The sequence below is a fragment of the Heteronotia binoei genome, chromosome 4 (genome assembly GCF_032191835.1).
Source record: "Heteronotia binoei isolate CCM8104 ecotype False Entrance Well chromosome 4, APGP_CSIRO_Hbin_v1, whole genome shotgun sequence".
NCBI classification, from domain to species: Eukaryota; Metazoa; Chordata; class Lepidosauria; order Squamata; family Gekkonidae; genus Heteronotia; species Heteronotia binoei.
Window position 1 is genome coordinate 68,623,654 of NC_083226.1, and position 24,721 is coordinate 68,648,374.

General features: G+C 37.7%; 1 protein-coding gene and 1 pseudogene across 1 annotated transcript in view; both read right to left on the reverse strand.

Moving 5' to 3' along the window:
- Positions 1–19,998, reverse strand: part of PRUNE2 (prune homolog 2 with BCH domain) — a 251,945-nt gene extending 231,947 nt beyond the window's left edge. The window contains exon 1 of the mRNA XM_060236548.1: positions 19,892–19,998. Coding sequence (XP_060092531.1) covers positions 19,892–19,927 — 36 coding nt within the window. The 5' untranslated portion in view covers positions 19,928–19,998. The remainder of the gene's footprint in view (positions 1–19,891) is intronic.
- On the reverse strand, positions 16,974–17,210 carry LOC132569838 (mapk-regulated corepressor-interacting protein 1-like; annotated as a pseudogene).
- Positions 19,999–24,721: the final 4,723 nt, after the last annotated feature.

Genomic DNA, 24,721 nt, shown 5'->3' on the forward strand with positions numbered 1-24,721 from the left:
AAAAAACCTGAGGAAACAGATAAGAAAGTGCAGGGGGTGGAAGAGAAAGTAAAAGTACATGACACCACCTTGTTAAAAATTCAAGAAAAAGTGACAATCCACGACTGTAAATTAATGGAAACTCAGATACGTCTGAGAGGAGTACCTGAAGCAGAGAATGGTGACTTGAAAGGATATATAATAAAAATAATTGCAGAATTTTTAGAAGAAGACCCTGATGAGACCAAAAACATGTATGATCACATGTATAGAGTTAATTCACTTTTTGCCAAGAAAAACAATTTACCAAGAGATGTTGTTATAAGATATATGACAAAGGAAATGGTGGGAAGGATCATGAACAAAAACTTTGAAAAGTCACTGATAGTAGGAGGCAGTAAAGTGAGAATCATGAAGGAGCTGCCAAGACAAGTGATAAACGACAGGAGAACATACAAAAAGTTGACAGAAAAACTGAAAGACAATGGCACGAGGTTCAGATGGATAATACCCGAAGGTTTGAGTTTTGAAGAGAGTTACAATTACAAATGCTCAGGAGTTGAGTAGATTTTTTGAAGGAAATAAAGAATTTGCACCATGATGGATTACAAATTACTGTCTTGGAACGTAAATGGACTAAATTCACCACAAAAAAGAAAAGCAACATTTCATTGGATCAAGAAGCAAAATTGTAATATAATTTGTTTGCAAGAAGTACACATTAAACAAAAGGATTATAAATTTTTATGGAACAAACAATTGGGAATGGAATTTTATTCATTAGCTGAACAGAAGAAAAGGGGAGTAGTTTTCCACATTAAACAAGAATTGGAGCCAAAGTTAGTATTTAAAGATAAAGATGGAAGATTTGTAGCAGTTGAGATAATATTAAGTGGGGAAAAAATGTTATTGGGACTATATGCACCTAACGGTGCAAAGGATGCCTTTTTTAAAGACATTACACAACACTTGGATGAGTTGACTTATGATCAAATACTCTTAATGGGAGATCTTAATGGAACAGTCGAGAACTCATTGGATAGATCTGGAGGGGGGGGAAACGATGGGAAAGAAGGGAAACTGCCAAAGTCTTTCTTCGAATTAGTTAAACAAGAAAATTTAGAAGATATATGGAGGAAGTTTAATCCTGAAGTGCGGGACTATACTTTTTTTCCTGCAAGACATAAGACTTTTTCCAGAATTGACATGCTGTGGGGAACTAGAGACTTAGGTTTCATAACAAGGAAGATAGAGATTTTACATAAAATCTCTATCTTCCTTAGGTCTCATAACAAGGAAGATAGAGATTTACATAAAATCTCTTACATAAAAAGAAGTGGAATGGAATCTGAAAAGGCTTCAGCAGAAATCGTTTGAAGGGGCAAATAAGACGGGAAAATATTTGGCGTGGCAATTGAAGAAAAAGAGAGAAAACAAAATAATTAGTAGAATTGTGATAGATGGAAAAGAAGTAGTTACTCAAGAGGGAATAAAAAGAGAATTTTTAAGTACTATGCCAAGCTGTTTAAAGGTGCTGAAGTAAAGAGAGAGAAGGTAGTTGAATATCTACAAAAATTAAAAATTGAGCCCCTAACTGAAAATATGAGGAAAGTCTTAAATGACTCAATTGAAAAAATAGAAATTGAAGCAGCAATCAACGCGATGAAAAATGAGAAAGCTCCCGGGCCAGATGGATATACAGCTAAATATTTTAAAACTTTTAAGGATGAATTAATACCAAAATTACAGAAGTTGATGCATGTAATAAGAACAAAAGGGAATGTACCAAATACATGGAAAGAAGCCATTATTTCCTTGATACCTAAAGAAGATAGAGATGCCACGAATGTGAAAAACTACAGACCAATTTCGCTTTTGAATAACGACTACAAAATATTTATAAGAATTCTGGCAGAACGACTTAAACAATATTTGATAAATTTTATAAAGGAAGATCAAGCTGGTTTCCTTCCCAAAAGATAAATAAGAGACAATATTAGAACTGTTGTAAATATTGTAGAATATTATGAAAGACATCCAGAAAAAGAAGTAGCATTATTCTTTGCGGATGCAGAGAAAGCATTTGACAATTTAAACTGGGACTTTATGTTTGCAGTAATGGATAAGATGGAGCTTGGAGAAAGCTTTATAAGAATGATAAAAGCAATATATTCTGAACAAAGGGCAAGGCTGTGTGTTAATGCAGATCTTACAGACGAAATGAAAATCAGCAAAGGTACTAGACAAGGCTGCCTGCTTTCACCGTTGTTGTTCATAATGACACTTGAAATTTTATTGATGCAGATTCAAGAAGAAAAAGATCTAGAAGGATTACAAATAAAAGGATATACCTACAAGTACAGAGCGTTTGCTGATGACATAATGTTTATAAATGAAAACCCCATACAAGTTACATCTTTGTTATTAATGAAAATACAAGAGTTTGGGGAGTTGACGGGACTTTATATAAATAAAGAAAAATCAAAAATTTTGTGCAAGAATATGCAGACAAATAGACAACAAGAATTACAAAGACTAACGGGCTGTGAAGTTACCTCTAAGGTAAAGTACCTGGGGGTAGAGATAACAATGAAAAATATTGATTTGTTCAAGAATAATTATGAGAAGTTATGGCGTAGAATAGAGGAAGATGTGCTAAAATGGAACAAGCTCAATTTGTCATTGCTGGGCAGAATAGCTGCAATAAAAATGAGTATTCTACCAAGGATAATGTATCTGTTTCAAACTATTCCTATTGTGAAAGATGCTAAACAGTTCGATAAATGGCGAAGGAAAATTTCTGAATTTGTGTGGGCTGGGAAGAAACCAAAGATTAAAATGAGAATCTTGACAGATGCAAAAGAGAGAGGTGGATTCCAATTACCAGATTTGAAATTGTATCAAGAAGCAGTTTGTTTAGTATGGATGAAAGAATGGATAACGTTAAATAAAAAACTTTTAGTGTTGGAAGGCCATGGAAAAAAAATTGGCTGGCATGCATACTTATATTATGGAAAAAAGAAGATGGATGGCCTTTTCTCTCACCATTATATAAGAAGCAATCTACTAAATGCATGGATAAAGTATAAGAAATATGGTGATGAGAGAGACCTTTGTGGATAGTGCCAGCTGAAGTGATAAAGATAACGGCTAAAACAGCCAAAGAAAAACGGCTATCTTACAATCAGCTACTAAAAATACAAAGTGGAAAAATAGAACTGAAAACTGCAGAAGAACTGAGTTACAAATATGACTGGTTTCAAATGCAACAAATAAAAAGTTTGGTGGAGAATGATATCAAAACTGAAGGAATAAGGAAGGAGCAAACAGAAACGGAAAGAGTTCTGCTTGGAGATAATGAGAAATTAATTTCAAAAGTATACAAATTACTCTTACAATGGTCTACAGAAGATGAAGTAGTGAAATCTCAAATGATAAAATGGGCAATTAATGTAAATAAAGAAATAAAGATGGAATCTTGGGAATATTTGTGGAAGAATTCTATGAAACTCGCAACATATAGTATTAAAGAAAACTGTTTTAAGATTATGTATAGATGGTATATGACTCCAAAAAAATTAGCAAAGATGAACAACAAGGTGCCAGATAGGTGTTGGAAATGTAAAAAGCATGAAGGTTCTTTCTACCATATGTGGTGGACTTGTGAAAGGGCTAAAATGTTTTGGCAAATGATTCAGCAAGAGATTTCTAAGATTTTGGGATATGAATTCAATAAAGTGGCAGAGACTTTTCTGCTGGGATTACAAATGGAAAATTTTCCAAAAGAAGACAGAACTTTAATATGGTACTTGCTCTCAGCCGCTAGGACATTGTATGCGCAGCTGTGGAAGCAAGAAAAAATACCAGAGAAATGGGATTGGATTACAAAAGTTATGTCATGGAGTGAAATGGACAAATTAACAAGAAAATTAAGAGACTATGATTTGGAACTTTTTAAGTTGGAGTGGAAGAAATTCAGAAAATACGTAGAAAAAGAGTGGAAAATAAAAGGACATTGGACAATCTTTGATAATGATTAAGGTTTTTAAAATAAGAATATAACTTTTGAGTTTTTCTTAGTTAAGGGTACCTTTAATATTTGTTTCCTTTAAGTAAATAACACTGGTGGGGGTCAAGTAACAGGGGGAGGGGTCGGGGAAAAGTAAGATATGGGGTAGAAAGTTTTTTCTTTTACTTTAAGTTTTTATAAGTTGTAGATATAGTTTTGCTACCGTATGTTACTAATAAAAATTGTTTATTCATCGAAACGGTGCAAAGGCAAGCTAACTTCAAATTTCAAGGACTAGATGAAAATCTGGAAAATTCAAGTGACATTAAAAATGTTATGAGTGCTTGGTTGGCTTCTATTTTGAAATTAGACAAAAACTCTGTGGTGCCTTTGATGAAAGCCTATCATATTGGATCGGCTAGGAATCCCAATAGAACTGCACCACGCGGTGTTATGGTGACTCTTCAAGATGCTAACAACAGAACTGATATCATAAAAATGGCAAGGACAAACAGCTTTTTGCAGTATCAAGACCTTAAAGTGGCAGTGTATCCTGATGTATCATCTGAAGCCCTAGCAATTAGAAGGGTCTTAAAACCAAATACATCCAAGCTGAGAGAAGCAAATGTAAAGTAGAAATAGGTCTGGCAAGACTATCTGACTGTATCATCTCAAGGTAAGCTACTCAAAGCTTTTAATGAAGAGTCTGGAATGCAACTCCTTCGTGCTCTAAAATTGGATGTTCTTGCAGACCTTCAGAAGAGGGCAGCAAAGAGGAAACTAGCCATGACACCTGAGAAACCAAATTTAAGCAGAATTCCAGTATTCAAATCCCCATGAACAATGTTATAAGCTCTATATGTGAGGGCAAGAGGGGAGGAGAAAGGTTGTTACTCTGAATCTGAAAAGTGGTTTTAGTTGCAACAGAATAATCTTTGTATTGTTTGTGATATAAAATCTTATACTGTGCTGGAGGGAGGGGAAGAGGGGGTTGAAAATGTGAGGGTCTACGCTCTCTATTAGACTGGTAATAGAACATTTAGAAATTTGTTTTGATACTAGGAAGTGAAGTTTAGAATAGGTAGTTAATAAATTTAGTATTTAGATAAACAGTTTATTGTAGATTATATTAGACTAGATTATAGTTAATAGTAATAAGATAATAGGATAAAAGAAAACAGGAATATAGTAGTTGATAGTAGTAGTAGTATTTAGTTTTATAGATTAGGAAAATAGGAATAAATAGATAGGTTAAAGTAGGAAATAAATATTAAATATAATTCATTGTCTAAAGTTGAAAGGCTAATATTATACGTTATATATTAAAAATAGTATTGGAATTGATAACTTATAGAGGCGGTTGTTTGAATTGTTATTGATAGAGTTATTGGTATTTATATTAGAGTTACACAATTCATTGGTTTATAAATGGAATAACCCATCGTTGCATAGAAGGTTAATAAGTTAATTGTTGAAATGGTTCAAAAACTTGAAATTTTATCACTCAATGTATATGGCTTAAATAATGCCATTAAAAGAAAACGCATATTATCTCAAATACTTAAAACTAAAGCTGATATAGTATTATTACAAGAAACACATCAGCATTCATCTGACACCCCAGTGTTGAAAACTCAATGGTATCCTGCACAATAGCAGACACCAGGAACCTCTAAATGTTGTGGTGTTGCCATATTACTTGCAAAACATATTAGATTTGAACTCATTGATAGTTTACGTGATGACGCTGGCCGTTATGTTTTTGTTAAAGGTAAATTGGAAGGGCAAAGCATCACAGTTGGGTCGGTATATGCCCCAAATGATAATCAGCTTTTATTTATTTCTGAGATGCTAGAGAAATTAGACTCTTTTAAAGAAGGAGAGACAATTATAGAAGGAGATTTTAATTTTGTTTTTAATAAATATTTGGACAGATCACTCTTACATAAAAAAAAATTCAACCCTAAAAGAACCTTAAATACAGCTTGGATCAAATTATACGGCGTCATGGATTACATGATGGGTGGAGATCTACTCACCCAACTACTAAAGATTATACATTCTACTCTTCGAGGTTTAATTCATACTCGAGGATTGATTTTATTTTATTATCTCAAAACTTGTTAAATAATTTATTGCAATCCCAGATTGGCTTTAGGATTTGGTCAGATCATTCACCAGTCACTTGTTGCTTAAAAGGCTTAGAACAAATTGGTTTATCTAAAAAATGGACCTTGAACAAATCACTTTTAATTAATTCAGGACATAAAGAACAACTAGAAGAAGGTATCAAAAACTATTTTGAAGAAAATGTTACACCAGAAGTTTTGCAACAAAAATATGAGATGCAAGTAAGGCTGTCGTAGCTATGTCAATAGCCAGTCACCTAAACAAAGAGAAAAAAACAATCAATACTTTACAACAAAATTTATGACACCTAGAGAACCTGCATAAACGGACAGGTAGCAAGAAAATTTACAAAAAATTAATGGCAGAATGTCGTATATTGGAACTGACAGAAAACTATTTGATTAAAAAAAATATTGTATACACCAAACAAAAATTTTGGCAGAAAACACCCTATTGTTGACATTACTGACCTGGAAAGTAAATTTTAAAAAATCAGTGAATCATATTTATTTTCTAAAAGATCACTCAGGCAAAAAACAGTAGCTCCAAACTAATTCTCCAAATTTTAACAGATTTTTTCTCAAACTTATACAAATCAACAAACCCTAAAACTTCTAATATAGAAGCATTTCTGTCAGAGCAAAAACTATTGACCCCATTATTGGAAGAACATAAATCATACCTAGATAAAGAAATGTCTATTGAAGAGATTACAGACGCCATCAAACAACTTAAAACAAATAAAGCTACAGGCACCAATGGATTTCCTTCGGAATACTACAAAAAATTTTTTTAAGAGTTAATAAATCCCTTACGGAATCTATTTAATAATATCTTAGAAACCAGTCACGTGCCTGCAACCTGGTCAGAAGCTGATATAATCTTTTTGCTAAAACCAAACAAAGATCCAAATGAGCCAGCCTCATATAGACCCATTTCATTGCTGAACGTGGACACAAAGCTGTTCACGAAAGTATTAGCAAAATAGATTAAAACAATGCTTCCCAATTATATCAACCCTGACCAAACTGGTTTTATTTTAAACCGAAACATAGCAGATAACACGTATCGGATATTGAATTTAATTACCCAGGCTAGGAAGGAGAAACAGGACACTATCTTCTTATCCTTAGATGCTCATAAAGCCTTTGATAGCGTTGAATTTAAATACCTTGCTAGTATCATGTCACATATGGGCTTTGGTGAGAAATTTTGTAATGCTATACAAGCAATTTACAGGAAGCCCACAGCCAAACTGTGCGTAAATGGACTTAATTCAGAGCAAATCACTCTTCAAAGAGGAACTCGTCAGGGATGTCCCCTTTCCCCTTTATTATTTTCACTTGCAATTGAACCTTTAGCGGAATTAATCAGAATAAATAGCAAAATTACAGGTATCAACATAAATGGGCAAACACACAAAATTGGCTTACATGCAGACAATATCATCTTATTTCTGACTAATCCTCAACAAGCCCTCGATGAAGTACAAGGTATTTTATCTCATTTCAGTTTAGTTTCAGGACTATATTTCAATCCAAACAAATCAGAGATCTACCCTGTTAATATATCAGAACAACAAAAAGAACAAATCAAATTATCCTCCCCCTTTAACTGGACCAAAAGAAATTGGAGATATTTAGGCATAACAATCCCATTAGAATTCTCAAATTTATATGCTACTAATTTCCACAAACTTTTCTCTGAAATAAAACAAATATTGAAAAAATGGAATCACCTTCCACTAACTTGGCCTGATCGTATAGCTATAATTAAAAGCTTTATTCTACCTAAAATTTCACACAATACCGACTAAAATTCCTAGCTCAGATATTAGGAAATGGCAGCAAGAAATAAATGCCTTTTTATGGGCATTTAAGAAGCAAAGAATTAATAGAAGCACGCTATACAGACCTACAAAATGAGGCAGCTTAGACATGCCAGATTTACAAAAATACCTTGATGCCACTAATATAACATCACTCATTCAAGCTGTGAAACTCCCACGACTACAATGGTTTCAAATTATGCATTCAAATTTGATCCCACATGCAATTAAGAATTTATTTTGGAATCCATATTTACTTAAAAAGCAGCAGTGGCAACAAAATATACATTTTCTGTATTATTTAGAAGTTGGTTAAAATACAAAAAGAAACTGACTTCTGAGGTTTCTCTAGCATCCTCTTATATTGACCAGACCTGGTTTCCCCCTGGCAAAGACCAAAACTTAGTTTTTAGATCATGGCCACAGGCAGGAATATGTAACTTAGCAGACTTTTTACATAAAGGAAAATTTGCTGAAAAAAATCACTTACAAAACAAAAATGGAATAAACATAAAATGTTACTCTTATTTACAGATTAAGCATCTTGTTGAATCTAATTTACTTAAAGAGGTCTTTACTTAAAGACCCCAGACTGATTTTGAAATTTTGTTTATTAAAATGAAAGGCAATTTAACTGGAACACTCTCGAAAATATATAAGATTCTCAAAGCTCTGGATAGTAGTAAACCTTTAACATATCAAACAAAATGGAATTCTGAGTGTCAAAATAGATTATTGGACCAAGATTAGGAAAATATATGGGCTTCTCCAAGTTATACCTCACAAATATATTGCATAAAATATCAAACAATAAAAATAATGATGAGATAGTATATACCACTGATAATTTTACACCACAAGACCAGAAATTACAGCATCATGTGTAAAGCAATGTGGGGTACAAGGAAGCTATGAACATAGCTGGTGGTCTTGCCAGTTTATCAGACAATTTTGGTTACAAATTGCTCAAAAAAATCATTCCTTTTTATCAAAGGGTCATTCTTTTTTATCCAGAGGTATTTTTATTAGGGAACTGGTCTGATCAAAAGACCACATCAAAAAACAGAGACAGTACACATTCTTTTGTCTGCAGCACGAAATGTTACAGCTTTCCACTGGAAAGACAAATCACTACTGAAAATATCGGAATGGCAAAATAAACTTTGGGAATATTTTGTTTTGCAAAAAATTTCAGTTAATGTTTCTAATTGTATATCGGAAACTCGAGAAGATAGATTTATTGCCACCTGGTATCCTATTGTAAACTATTTGAATATGGAAAAGATTATTCCTATCTATGAAAAAATCTATGAAAAAATGCTGTATTTTTAGTTATTAGGTTGGTTTGAAGCCTTATGTCAGCCTACGAATTTAAAGAAAAGACAGTGATCTAACTGTAATGTTATTTTTTCGTTATTATATAATGATTTGCTTAATAGTTGAATAGTGTATTTTGTGAACTAGTATGATTTGTATTAATGTGCTTTTTCTTTTGTATGTTCATAAGTCAACAAATAAAAGTTTTTGAAATTAAAAAAAATGAATTTCTATGCACAGAGGAAATATGCCTCAGAATATGTGGAAGTGAGAGGAGTACATAAGGCTATTCCCTTCATCCCCTGCAGATGGGCTTCCTAGAAGCACCTGGGTGACCTCTTTAAGAAATAGCATGCTGGACCCTTGGAGTGACCTAGAAAGATCCTTCTTATATAATGTTCTTAACCTGACTGCAAAACAAGTATTGTTACTCAAAACAATAATGCAGACAGTACTTCATTGCAAAATCTAGTTTCTATCTGGCATTAAAAATTCCAGTCCAGAGCTCGAAGGCATCAGTCATTTTTATTTTTCTCTTCAGGGGCAAAACTTTTAAGGATCGCACTAAATGAAGATGCATCTGTCCAAAGGCACTTTCTTCCCTATACCCTAACTAAATAATTTCTTCCCTATACCCTAACTTAATAATTTAATTTTGTTAGTTTTAAAGGGGCCATAGGACTCAAACTTTGTTCTAATGAAATATTTGTCAGCCACTTTCTTTCTCAATATGGAGGCAAAGCAAAGGACACACCACAGATCTTGCTACAGAAAAAAGTACATATGTGGAAGGTGAAGCCTTTTAAAAAGTCACTCCACTCAACTCTTGTAGACTAGTTATGTGGTATTTCTAAACATTTGCACTGTCTCTTTGAAGCATCCAGGGGGGGACAGCAACCTGGAATTTTCCAGCAGTAGTTTAAGTCTAAATTACCACTAGGCAGGTTGAAACCCTGGAGAGAAGAAACAAATGTGGCAGGGAATTGCCATTGCTGAAAAACATGCCTTTGGGAGGTGGGGTGGGGGGAATATTCTGCAAGTTCACCTACAATTCTTACATTTTTTTTTATCTCAGTTCCAATTGTCTGAATATTGGAAAACCCCACAGTTACAAAACAGTAGCAGGGTAAGGAGGTCAAGTTTTCTCCTTCTTTACATCCACCACATTCCAGAGGTGACAGTAGCTGCACACACTGTCTTAAATGAATACACAGTCAGCAGATATGAGAATAGAAAGTTCTGAACTGCAAGAACAATACTTCCACCATCCAGGCTCTTACTGGTTTTGCAGAATTACCCTGTAGGCAAGACCAAGGCATAAATAAGAATACACAACACTAAGCCATTATAGGGCACTGAAGAGCCATTAAGCCCATTCGGTCAATACACTGCATTTTAGAAGAGCACAGGAACTCTTATGGTAGAATCAATCAATAATGCACATTGTAAAATCTCTGTGCAGGATGTTTTCAGAGCTACCCTTTAAAGTCATAGTACAAACAGTAAGAAGGGGAAATATAACTTCTGCTCTTATCCTCTGAGCTATCCTGGAGGCTGCATAACACAAATTTCATTTCTCTTACTGGGCAGCAAACCTGTAATTGCTATTTAGTGTCCACTATGAGGGGAGTTAGATTCAATCATAGTACTCTGGTAAGTGTATCTGTAACAGACACATATAAACAAATTCATATACAATGAATATATATTATTTGTCACATTCATATACTACAGTTTTATACTGCCAATTTTATTTGTTTACAGATGCACCTTTAAAATTGAATGTGTTGAGCATATCTTGGATTCTTCATCTCTGTCGCAAATTTTAAAAAAGCTGCTAAAGCTAATAATCATAAAATGGATTTTTTAAAAATGCCATAGACTAAAGTGTTGAAAGCAAATACCTTCCAATTTTATTTTGCAGGGGGGGGAAGCCTTCTTTCTTTCTTTCCTCTCTAGCTCTACTTTGCATGTATTCAACAATGACTTAGTTATTGCTTAGTTCAAACATAACCAAGCCCAACACATAAAGCCTGGTTTGAATTGTGATGCTTTGTAGGTTAGAGGCTTGGCATGAAACTCTTGAGCAGTTCTTAGTCTTTTCTACTGAAAGAAGGGGAAGCCTAGGCTCCCCAGTGCCCTGCTGCTAACACCCTATTAGGAAACATATTTTAGCATTTTACATGATGAATCAACTGTCACTCATAACTACCATGCCAAGAGTAATTAAAATGAAATCAGCTCAGCAATAGCCAACTGTGTATATTTAGGAGTTACTCTCAATGGACTTCTAATAGTGCTTGCCATATTCCTGCAAGTCCAAAAGCCAATTTGTAAATGTTTGTTTTCAAAACACATCACTGATCCCCTCCCCCATAATTCTACCTAGAGAACAGAACTTCTTCTTTCACCATAAAGAAGGAAGTCAAAGTAGGAGTTAAATAACACATCTTAAGGTATAAGCATTCCTTTCTAACACAATTCTAAGTGCCAACTCTGAACAGCTTTGGATCCTGAATAACAATGCAATCCTAAGCAGAGCTGCACCCTTCTAAAAATCTTGAAGACAATGGTTTTAGAAGGGTATGATTTTGTTTAGGATTGCATTTCTAGTCCTATGCTGTCATACAGCAATTTAGCTTTACCATGTAACTCAGATGCTGATAGATGAAATAGTCGATATCTGCAGCTTCCCAACCTACTCCCCACAGCTAGCATAGCATTACATCAATGACAAACCTGGCATAGCTGGGGATCTCATAGAAATCATGGAAAGCAAAAATACAGCTGCCCTGTCCTGCTTCTACAGTTAATATTGCTCTTTGAAGCAATAATCCCAGCCAGAACACCCATATCTCAGATGACAAGAGGTACAGCATGGTGATGCACCTCTCTAACTTTATATTGTGTGCACACAAAGTGCACACAAGGAGGCATTAATGATGGGCATGCTAGAGAAAGGCATTTTGCATAAACTGCCAAGAGGAGAATCAACTCCATCACGGCATATTGCTCAGAACCATCAAAATATAGACATCAAATAGGACCCTCCATTCCTCCAACTGCAGATGCCAAGATAATGCATCTCATACAGGTAAGCAATGGAGAGGCATTCCAAACCTCAAGCTGTACCTGCTGCTAACATTTCCCCATACCTGCACTTACTCTGTACATTGCCTTAATAAATAGTTGCTAGCAATAGATATTGGGGAGGGGCTTGCTGTAAACTGACAGTATATCACTACATGTGATGTCATGTAATGCCAGTGTAACTTGCTATTGTAGGCAGAAATGGGATATGCAGTTCTGTGTTTCCTTATTTCTGCACTAGTATCTGCATCCCCTTTGCCCAGTAAAAGGCCAGTCTCTTTAACCCTCCCTCTCCATAGACCTGCACCCTTGTGCTGAAGAGGTCTTGGCCAATCTATCAAAGCTGCCTCTACCATGTGACCTGTAGAGCCATGTGGATGATGCTGCCAGAAAAGGCCATCATTACTGCTCTATGTGTTCACCTGGTAAAAGGTTGCAGGAGGGGACTAAAAACCACTAATGTGAAGCTGTTTTGAGTATTCCACAGGTGGGTGGCCATGGGTTATGGTCAACCTACATCAACATGGTCTGGGTTGGCTGTTTCCAACTCTGTCTTTCAAGAAATGTCATTGGCATGCGGCTCCATGTCTGCTGGATTGTGATAGGGTTGGTGCAGACTCCGGTGCAATTTCTATGGACTCTGCAGACAATAAAGTTGAGTCTTTTTTTTTCTTTGCACATTTCCTTTCTGCTGAGCAGGCACAAGATACCAGCTAGCACTAGTACCATGTATGTCAATAATACACTGATGCAAAGAGTTTAAAAGTGAGCTACTAGTTGTTTTGAAGGAACCTTCTATCTTTCTGCATGAGCACTCTATGATGATCTCGCTCTCTTCCCTCTCTCATACACAAAATTTCATGCTGAGCAGTCTCTTTATTTATTGTGTGTGTGTGTGTGTATTTGATGCTGGCAGAACCCAGGGAACTGAAAGAAGACACAAAATCACCTTCTTATATTCCGCTTTTGAAAAGGCACAGAAGAGGCTTTTGAAAGTTCAAAATAAAATGTTTAACTTGAAGGAGGAAAGGTCAGATGGAATAAGGTATAGGATAATACAATATAATATGAGGTGAACAGATAATAAAACTGAGCTAACTTTGTATTCACACAAACATCAGGTAATTTGTCACGAACAAGTGTTTTTGCTATTCAAGAAGGTCTTTAAAACTTTGAGTGAGGTTTTCTTTTTAGTTTCTACTTAAACATTCAAGCATAGGTTTCTGAGTTTTACCAACACATAAAGTTTAGAAGGCAGGAAGGTACAACCAAGTTCCCAAAATCCTTTTTCATAAACAGACCAGGGATCACTCCTCTTCACTAGAAGCAATTTCCCTTCTTAACTGGGCAGGGATCACTTTTTTTTTTTTTTACTAGAAGCTATTTCCCTTGTTTGGCTTGAATGAGGATCCTCCTTGACCCACTCACTTTCTTAGCCTTCTCCCAGTCCACAGTCAGTGCTCAACTGTTTCTTCAACTGTCAGTCCCTTATTGTAATTCCTTATCTGACTCTCTCAACAGACTTCTGTTCAAACAGCCTGTCACTCAAAAGTTCTCAGACTTGGTTAGGCATTAACCCTTGACAATCAGTAACACACCCACACTCAGAATTTCTGCTAATACCTTCTTTCAGGACATAAACAGTAGTACACCAGGTACTGCAGAACTTTTCTAAAATAAATCTCCTTAATCCAAAGACTTAACAAAAACTAAGTGAAAATGAAGGGCATAACAAATGGATATATTTTTAGACACTCAGTAATAAATCACTGCATGCTGAAACTGGCTATTTGAAAGATACTATGACTTCAGGTTGATGGCTCCTTGCTTAATTAACATCTGCTCATCAATCATAGTAGAAATAAACACACATTTTCTCCCTGAATGTATCAGAAAGTGTAGGTGGCAGCAAAGTTTAAACAGAGCTGTTCTGTTTAGGATCAATGCTGGACAGAGAGTTTAGTCTGAGAAGTCAAGATTACTCTGAAAATGTTTTCACAAAACATATCATCAGTCAGCTGAGATAACAAATGCCTTGGAGCTTTAGTGAAAGGCAGGCCAGAAACATTTAAACAAATCTATAATGTTCATACATGCCATGCTTTCTTTCAACATATGTATTCTGAGTGTCACTAGGGCCAATCTCCAAACAAACAAACTTGATCATATCTGCACATACGAAGCTGCCTTATTCCAGGGATCTATGTCCATAGATCCATATCAGCTTCATTTACTGGTACAGCAACAAAAAGCAACATTTTGCACATGGTTAGGACAACCTTTCCCCCCACATCTCCAAAGAGAAAAGCCAGACACCAAATATGAGTTTAACTGGGGTTTATTAACAGCTGACTAATATACTCCTTAGGGTAAATTTAGTGTGGGTTCCCTAGATGGTTACCCAAAAGGTTTGCCAGTGTTTGGGCAGCTGCATAACTATTCCAAGCTTGGAGAAGTAACCAAGTTACACTGCAGCTGTCATAGCCTGCACACCAAAATGTGAGATACTGATCATCAACACCATCTCTCAATGTCAGGGTCAGGCAGAAATGACCAATACCAAGAGTATTTCCTCCCCCAGCCCTGAATCTGGTACCCAGTTTGGTTTCCTCTCTCCATCCAAGTTTGCCCTGTAAACGTAATACCAAACTCACACTAATCCTCCCAACCAACAATTAGAACATAACCTGTCAGAGAGCAGGTCTATATAAATTACTTGTCCAATACTTGCCATTTGAAGTAGATGAATAAAAAACTTTCCTCCCAGCGAATCCAAAGGAAACTCCCAACACTCCTGTTTAGTCCTGAAATAACCAACTAAGTAGGGAGAGAACGTTTTGCCAGCAAAAATATGGCCAAAATGAATGAGAAGTCTTTAAGTATAAATAGTCCTCCTTTTTGAAGGGAGATGAGAGCAAATTAATGACTCCTGTTTGAAAGGGAGAAAACACTTTTCCTCAAGTGAACACTGTCCATCCAACAGCCATTTTTTATCCACTCAGAATCATTGTTTCTTAGATCCTAGAAGTCATGTATTTCTACTTTTTCAAAAAGAATATAATGCCAGGCTTTTTTTCAGCAGGAACGCAGTTCTGGCTGGCTTGGTGTCAGGGGCTGTGACCTAATATGCAAATAAGAGAGCCAGTTTGGTGTAGTGGTTAAGTGTGCGGACTCTTATCTTGGAGAACCGGGTTTGATTCCCCACTCCTCCACTTGCACCTCCACTTGCACCTGCTAGCATGGCCTTGGGTCAGCCATAGCTCTGGCAGAGGTTGTCCTTGAAAGGGCAGCTGCTGTGAGAGCCCTCTCCAGCCCCACCCACCTCACAGGGTGTCTGTTGTGGGGGAGGAAGGTAAAGGAGATTGTGAGCCGCTCTGAGACTCTTCGGAGTGGAGGGCAGGATACAAATCCAATATCATCATCATCATAAGTTCCTGCTGGGCTTTTTCTACAAAAAAGTCATGTGTGAAACAATTGTGATATCAGGGGCATGGCCTAATATGCAAATGAGATCCTGCTGGGCTTTTTTTTGTATCATGTCTAACCAGTTTTTATTCACAACACTGCTTAATAAAAGACACAGGCCAAGAAAGTGCATATAAAGAGAAAGGACATTCATCATGCCCCTTGCCTACCCACCTTGAACAGGTCTCTGACATCAATACCTGGGGTGGACAGAAGCATAGGCAGTTCTGCACTTGCCATTACCAAGCACACACCAAAGCTATCCCCCAGCCCTGCTGAGGCCTTGGGCTGAGCTCTGAGACTTGCTCAAAAAAACTGCCTGTCTCCTGACTAGGGCTGGGAATTAAATGGTGTTTCTTCTAATCCCCAAATATTTGTTCTATGGCAAACAAGCAACAACACCTGACAATTCTGTGGTTTTGTTCTGCCATTTAAATTATGGGGTTCAAAATCTGAAGATTGTTTTACTGTTTAAAATGTTTTATTATGGACCTGTTGTGAGCCACCCTGAACCTGCTTGCAAACAAACAAACAAATAAGAAGAACCTGGGTTTTGAGAGAGGCTCAGAGAATCCTGACCTGGATAGTCCAGGCAAGTCTGATCTCATCAGATATTGGAAGCTAAGCAGAGTTAACTCTGGCAAGTACCTCCTTGGAATACCAGAGGCAGGAGCAGGCTTTATTCAGCCACCTCTCTGAATATCCTCCATGGCCCCCAGTAGAGGTCAGTCACTAGAGGTCACCATGATTTCCAGGAGCAGACATACATGGTCACACGAGCACAGTAAAAAAAACAACAAAAATACCCCCAAAAAGAGAAATGGGGGGGTGGGGAAGATAACAGGTCAGGTTGTTCCTGATTCCATTTTGCATTATGCCAAAAATGGCAGAATGCACTTCTGTCTTTTAGCCACCATCAAAGTGAAATGAAGAGGGGAAAAGGAGAATTCCTGGAGCCAGTTGTTGGATGAAAGGAGGCAGCGCAGGCCAGGGTATTATTTGAAGGACAGCCTCAAAACCTGTCCTAGCGAATTCAGGCCCAAAGCCAACCTGGAGCAAAGAACTGACCCAACCACCTAAAGGACCAAGGCAAAGTCATGTATCAGTGCCACTAGCTACATGCCAGCACTTAAGACTGGATAAAGCCAGGCCCACTCAGAATTTCTTAGCATTTTGTGTGTTCCGCCACTTTGCATCACTTAAGTCAACAGCTTTGAATGCCTTCAGGCCAGAATTTGGTATTTTTCCCACATTCTTCTCCACAAAGCTTCTTTCCTCATTTGCTATCTGCATGTTCTCCCTGTGTGCAAGAAAAAGATCCCACTGCTGTTGTTTGGGGAAGCAAGGCTGCTGCTCCTCTTGCCACTGTAAACGAACAGGGGAGCTTGTCATGACTGCCTTTTGCCCAGCCACCAGCTGTATGTGTCAGCAGTGTTGACTGATTCTCACTACTAACCACATAATTCAGATTATGTATATGTTAGTCCTGCATGAGCCTGGAGTTTGTCTGATACAACAGTCACTAAAACAGGTTACAACAGATTCATCCCTATATGAGAAGAAAGCATATAATATTTAAAAAAACAGAAAACATTATTTTTATTCTTTTTCTTGTATGTATATGCTGTTTATTCTTCTTCAGTCAAAAGGACCAAATCAGTAATTGAATAGAAATGCTGTTGACATCAATGATCTCCCTTACTTTTCACAAGCAAAGAGAAGACTATATAAAACACAAACACAATCCTAAAATCTCTGATGAAGTAGGCCATCAGCTGTGAAAACCCTTTTCACAATAAATTAGAACTGATCTAATAGTGCACTGCAGTTTCTGACTTTTTGCTAATGCTAACTGATACAGTGACTTTGTCTTTTAATGCAGTTTACCTGCTGAAGAATTCAAAATGGTTGCATTTCCATTTGATATATAGTGCAATCCTAAGCAGAGTTACACCCTTCTAAGTACACTGATGTCAATGGGTGGAGTTCTGCTTAGGACTGCACTGCCAGTAGTGCCTTGCAAGTATCATAGTGAAAGCTGATGATACATTCTAGCAATGCTTGGAAACTATTTTTCTCTTCAGTTTGTTTTATCTGAAAAAATGCCTGATCTGCTGAGAGCAACTGTGCAGAGAGGGCTGCAGCACCTCCATGTGTGTGCAAATATCACATGAGAACCCAATGATCCCTCCTAGTCTCTGGCTAATTTAACTAGCAAATGTAGCCATAGGATATGACACATCATCATACCACTTTTCATCTCTCATCCAAAACAGGCATGGGGAGACCTAGTGCTATCAATCAGCACATCATACCGCTATTGTGCCATCCTAAAAAGGTCTGTTCAGAATCTTGTTCAGGTCTATTCAGTGGGGCTTACTTCCAGAAAAGCATCCTTATGATTACAGAGCTAATATCCTTAAAGGATAGTAGCAAAACATCTTGCAAGAAAAACTTTCACAGGTAGAAATCAGAAGTACCATTGATCATTTCCTGCCATGTGACCGTGCTTCAAGCTTAATGTAGACTTCAGTATGTTATTTTGCTAATAGGTTATAGGGTCATCAATTATGTATTTCCTCCTGTGCTTTGTCATCACTAAAACATTTTCCTCTTTGCATTAAAGCATTGTTTTGAAACAGAAACAACAAAAGTACGGTACATCTATTAACATTTATTACTGGAATTTTATGATAAAACTGAGATGTTTATGATAAAACTTGGATCCTAGTAACTGGGATTTTAAAAAAAATTATAGCTTTCTCTCTTCAGAGATCACATAGAAGTACAGAAATTCATAGCAAAAAGTCATTTCTTATTCTTTTTCACTAAAAGTCAGTGATGGAAAATTAAGAAGCAGGAGTAGATCTTGACTATATATCACACTGAGGCAAAATGCACTTACCAAACATCAACATGTTCCATCCTGTTTAATGATCCTGATTGATGATGACAAGGAACTAAAGAGTAACCACAGTATATATAAAATGGATTTTGGAAACACTGAGATGCATGGTTTTATAGTTGTGTTAAATGTAACAGCAATTTCTGCTTTAGCTGAAACAATTAAAATTAGTAGACTAAGATATTGAAGAAGATATGATTTATATCCCACCCTATACTCTGAATCTCAGAGTCTCAAAGTGGTCACAATCTCCTTTACCTTCCCTTCCCACGCCCCTACAACAGACACCCTGTGAGGTAGGTGGGGCTGAGAGAGCTCTTACAGCAGCTGCCCTTTCAAGGACAACTCCTATGAGAGCTATGGCTGACCCAAGGACATTCCAGCAGGTGCAAGTGGAAGATTGGGGAATCAAACCAGATAAGAGTCCGTGCACTTAACCACTACACCAGACTGGCTCTCACTTAAGGCAACTGGCCGAGTGCTAATTCTTGAAAATATTGTTAACTGGGTTTTTACTGCATTTACAGATCTTACATGACCATCCCAAAGATAAACAGATGTTCACATAACTTGGACCATACTTTTGCTTGGTCAAATGAATAAGCCATTACAGTAAAATTGGTTTTTGGCACCAAAAGGTCACACCAGATTGTACATACACATGGATAAACACACACACACACAGGATACATATTGCCTTGTGTTTCTATGGTTCAAATATGACACAAATAAAAACTTTCAAAGGGTTCTAAACACTATGACATGTTATTGACAATACAATTAGTGTAACTTCAGGTGAAATTCTGTGGTTTTTTGAAATGCTTTACTCATAAACTTGACAGATATAAGAGACATTTTATGACCAAACATATAGGGTAGGTTCTTTGCTGTTTTCCATGTAGACATTTCTTGGGAATTTTTTAATGCGATGAAAGCTTGAACTGTACCTGGTCCCAGTAGTAACAATGTAGTTTCAATCTGTGTTAAATTCACTCAAAAACAATTACTAGCAATTATCACAATACTATTATTACTATTAAATTCAAGATTATGAAGATGCTATTGATTTACACTAGGTCAGAAAAAGTTAAAAATGTCCAGGAAGAGAACAAGCTAATATAATAACAAACTCCTTTAAAGTTACCCTTCCCTTCCTGGCAGAGCTTACCAGCTTTGTTTTTATATGCTGCAAAAATTCTTCCATGTTGTGTGTTGGCCTGTCGGTTCTGTTCAGCCAGGGCAATGTCCCATGCCAGAGCCCTGGGCTGCTTGTGAAGGGCGTTCCTGACTCCTGCAGCTAAAGTAGCTGCTGCTGCTACTACGTGTCACAGTAGACCAACGTTGCCTGTTGGCTGCTCTTCCTATTTAGGCAAAGTGGGAGTCGGGTGCACCGGGCGTGAGGGGGAGAGAGCAGCGAAGAGTTTCAGCGATTCCACAGGCCGGCCAAGCCCCACCGCCAATCGCTGAGGCTCTCAGTCGGGCTGACGTCACGCAGGCAGTTGCTGCAACCATGGACAGCGCCCAAAAGTGAGGACAAGCGGAGAGGATGCAGAGATCTGCAGCAAAGGAAGGCTCTCCCCACCCCCACCCCACCCGTCTAGAAAGGCGGCGTGGAGTTCATGTGGCTGTAGTGTCTAAGAAATGGAGGCGCTGTCAGGCAAGAAAGGGAGAGCTTTGATGTTGCAGAGGAGGAGTGATGCATTGGGCTAAGAATGAGTATTCCACAGAAGTGTGTGCGTTTTGACCCTCTGATACACGTGTTGCTTCCCTGATGAAAAGATAAAGTGAGCTCTTACCCGCAAAAGCTATTTGTGACAATAAATCTTCACAGTGCCACAAGATGCCTTTTGTAGTTGTAAATGCAAAGTTTACTGCAAGGAAGCATACACTTGCATATTCTGCTCTACCCATCAACCAAGCCAGCACTAGAGCAAGACAGCACCAGCTGCTCCAGTCACTTCCAAGCAGCAGCATCCTAACAAAGTTGTTGCTTCCAGCAGTCTGGTTTCCTCTTCCTTTCCTTCCTTCCAGCTTCATATTTTTGTCTGCTCAGCCAGATCTTCCCCATTAGTGTGCTGTAGTTTCTTCTCTCTTTTCCACACTTTTCTCCATTTTTCTCTCCTTTTATATATCTTCATTTTTTTCTCCTCCCCCCTTCTAATCCCCCCTTGATCTCAGCTCCTCATCCCCATCCTGGTTGGTAATTTAGAAGCATAGAATCAAACCCTTATTAATATTAGGGACAGGGGTATGTGTGTGTGGTGGAGGAGTAAATATTTCCCTGTGATCTCTTAAAGCAATAGACCCCTTCTACCAGAGGAACATACCCTTGAATCTGGTACTGCTGCTTCTTCACAGCACCCTATAGGATCAGGTGCTTGGCCAAGTAAAAACTCAATAGAATGCATGTGTGACTTCTGGACCATTTTAAATGAAGAAGAATGAAGGAAATTCAGCTGCATAGTTACTGCTATCAATTATCTTCAATAGAAATGAACATGGGACTGAAGTACATTATGTAATTCTTGTTAGTGTGAAACAGCAGAAAGCCAGACAGTCATGTGAAACCTGCACTAATTCATTCACTATGCAAAGTCTTTTGAAGACAACAACCTATTTCATAAAGCAAATGAAGTAGACCAGAAGATAGAGACTATACATAACATAGTTATATAACCAAGATAACAAAGTGGTGGGGGGGGAAGCATCCTGCTTATCTTCACACTGAAAGTGTAAATATTGTTCCTAGACTATTGTTTATTGATGTATTAGATTTGTATCCCACTTATTCTTAAAGTTGCTCAGACTCACAACAACCTCATAAGGTAGATTAGGCTGCAAGAAACTGGCTTAATATACCTTTTGCAATGAAACAAAAAACATTCACAAGCTTTATTCAAGCCTCTAAAATACTGTCAAATGTAGTAAATAGAGTCAAAACCCTTGGGGAAGCTTGGAGGCTATTTACAATCCTAGAAGCTCAGATAAAATATATACCACAAGTTAGGAAAGGCACAAGTAGGTATAAGAAAAAGCCTGCAAGATTAACAAAGTAATGGAAGCTGTAAAAGGTAAGAAGAATTCCGTTAAGCGATGGAAAGCTAGTCCAAGTGAGGTTAATAAAAAGGACCACAGGATGTGGCAAATCAAATGCAAGACTGTGATCAGGCAGGCAAAAAGGGGCTATGAGGAGCATATTGCAAAAAACAAAGACCAACAATAAAAAATTCTTCAAATATATTAGAAGCAGGAAACCAGTCAGGGAGGCAGTGGGGCCCTTGGATGACCAAGGGGTAAAAGGATTACTGAAGGAGGATAGGAAAATGGCTGAGAAGCTGAATGCATTTTTGCCTCCATCTTCACTGTGGAAGGTGATAAATGTTTGCCCACTCCAGAACCGCTAATTTTGGAAGGGTTGTAGAAGGACCTGAGTCAGATTGAGGTGACAAGAGAGGAGGTTCTACAACTGATAGACAAATTAAAAACTAATAAGTCACCAGGCCTGGATGGCATACATCCAAGAGTTCTGAAAGAACACAAAGGTGAACTGGTGGATCTCCTGTCAAAAATATGTAATCTTTCATTGAAATCTGCCTCTGTTCCTGAGGACTGGAAGGTAGCAAAAGTCACCCCCATCTTTAAAAAGGGTTTCAGAGGAGATTCAGGAAATTACAGGCCAGTCAATCTGACTTCAATACTGGGAAAGTTAGTAGAAACCATTATCAAAGAGAGAATGAGTAGGTACGTTGATGAACACAAGTTATTGAGGAAGACTCAGCATGGGTTCTGTAAGGGAAGATCTTGTCTCACTAACCTGTTATAGTTTTTTGAGGGGGTGAACAAATATGTGGACAAAGGGGACCCAATAGTTGTTGTTTACTTTGACTTCCAGAAAGCTTTTGATAAAGTTCCTCATCAAAGGCTATGTAGTAAGCTTGAGAGTCATGGAGTAAAAGGACAAGTACTCTTGTGGATTAAAAACTTGCTAATTAATAGGAAGCAGAGAGTGAGTATAAATAGGCAGTCTTCGCAGTGGAGGACAGTAAGCAGAGAGGATTGTGAGGCACTCCAAAGGGATCTGTTGAGGCTGGGTGAGTGGACATCAGCATGGCAGATGAGGTTCAAGTGTAAAATAATGTACATTGGGGCCAAAAATCCTAGCTATAAATACAAGTTGATGGGGTGTGAACTGGCAGAGACTGACCAAGAGAGAAATCTTGGGTCGTAGTAGATCTCACTGAAAATGTCAAGGCAGTGTGCGATTGTCATAAAAAAGACCATTGCCATGCTGGGAATAATTAGGAAGGGAATTGAAAATAAATCAGTCAGTATCATAATGCCCCTGTATAAATTGATGGTGCAGCCTCATTTGGAGTACTTGTGCAATTCTGGTCACCACACCTCAAAAAAGATATAGCATTGGGGAAAGTGCAGATAAGGGCAACTAGAATGATTAAAGGATCGGAACACTTTCCCTATGAAGAAAGGTTAAAATGCTTGGGGCTCTTTAGCTTGGAGAAACATTGACTGGGATAGAGAAGTTAGAGAAAGAAATACTTTTCTCCTTTCTCACAATACAAGAACTCGTGGACGTGTGAGCCTGGGCACAGACTCACTGTGCAAATCAGGTGATTTTTGCCATTCTACCACAACCAACCTCAAAAGAAAACAGTTGCATGCATTCTGAATAAATTGGGAGCATGTGAATTAATAAGCATGTAATGGTGCATAAATTAGTAGCATATAATCATTTATAAACTTTGTGTATTTTAAGGTCTTGGGAATTTTTTTCTCACTTGCATTATTTTACAGTTCATTGAAGGCATTACAGCAATGCTCTAGAGCATTTGGTTCTTTATTAGCAAATTGTTTCAAAAAAAATCATCATCATTCCATCTTGGATTACAAGCTCTTGATATCTGCAGATCATCTTATTGAATGGCCTCTATACAACAACATTTTCTGTATTGAACTGCATAATGCCTCCATTCCCAGTCTACTCTGTTTGGGTGTAAACAACTCTAGCTGCCATTATTTGATTTAAAATAGCAGGCTGAAACTCCCTTGGACATGTAGATGCATAATTAAGCAAAAAGTAATTCTGGAATCATAGGAACGATGGCATCCCTATAGCTCCAGAGTGTGTTTATGGCATATATAGAACTCAGTGCTCATTTCCAAGCATTTACAGTTAAAAGGATCAAGTAATAGGTGATGTGAAAGACCTAGACAATGCCATTCTGAGTAGACCGTAATGACCTTGATTTAGTATAAGATGGCTTCACGTATCCAAGAAAAATGCTTTAGACCTTGGAATCTCTTGGGTTTTAAACTGGAAACTCAGATCTTGGAAGCTAAAGAGGATCAGCCTTCATTAGTAACTGGATGGAAGACCACTAAGAAAGAAATATAGGGTTGCTACACAGAGGCAGGCAATGGCAAAACACTTCTGTTCAGCTCTTGTCTTGAAAATGCTACAGGATTGCCATAAGTCGGCTGCAACTCAAAAGTACTTTCTACCACCAAAGACTACCTGCATTTATTGCAGCATAATATGTAAAGCATGCTCCAGTACACTGTTAGCTATCTACCATTTGCAGTACTTGGTAGCATGCTTCAGGCTCCACTCTAGAATACCCCACACTAGCCACTGCCTGCAGGGATACTCTGTAGGGCAGGGGTGTCAAATATGCATCCCGCAGGCCAAATTGACCCCCAGAGGCTTCAATCAGACCTGCGGGGCTCTCTTCCCACCTGCCCCCTCCTGTCCTCACCCTGTGAAGCTCAGAGGCTGCCAACATTCCCAGCTCTTTCTGTCTTCTCTTTGCAGAGACTAAAGCAGAAGCGAAGCTGCATAAAAAAAGGCGGAATGGATTTCCCACTCACACCTATGGGCAGAGCAGATCGGAATGGGAAATCCAACTCATGTTTTCCTTGCAACTTTGTTTCAATTGAGAGGTTAACTTCCCAGCATTCCTATGGCCAGCTGAAGTTTCCT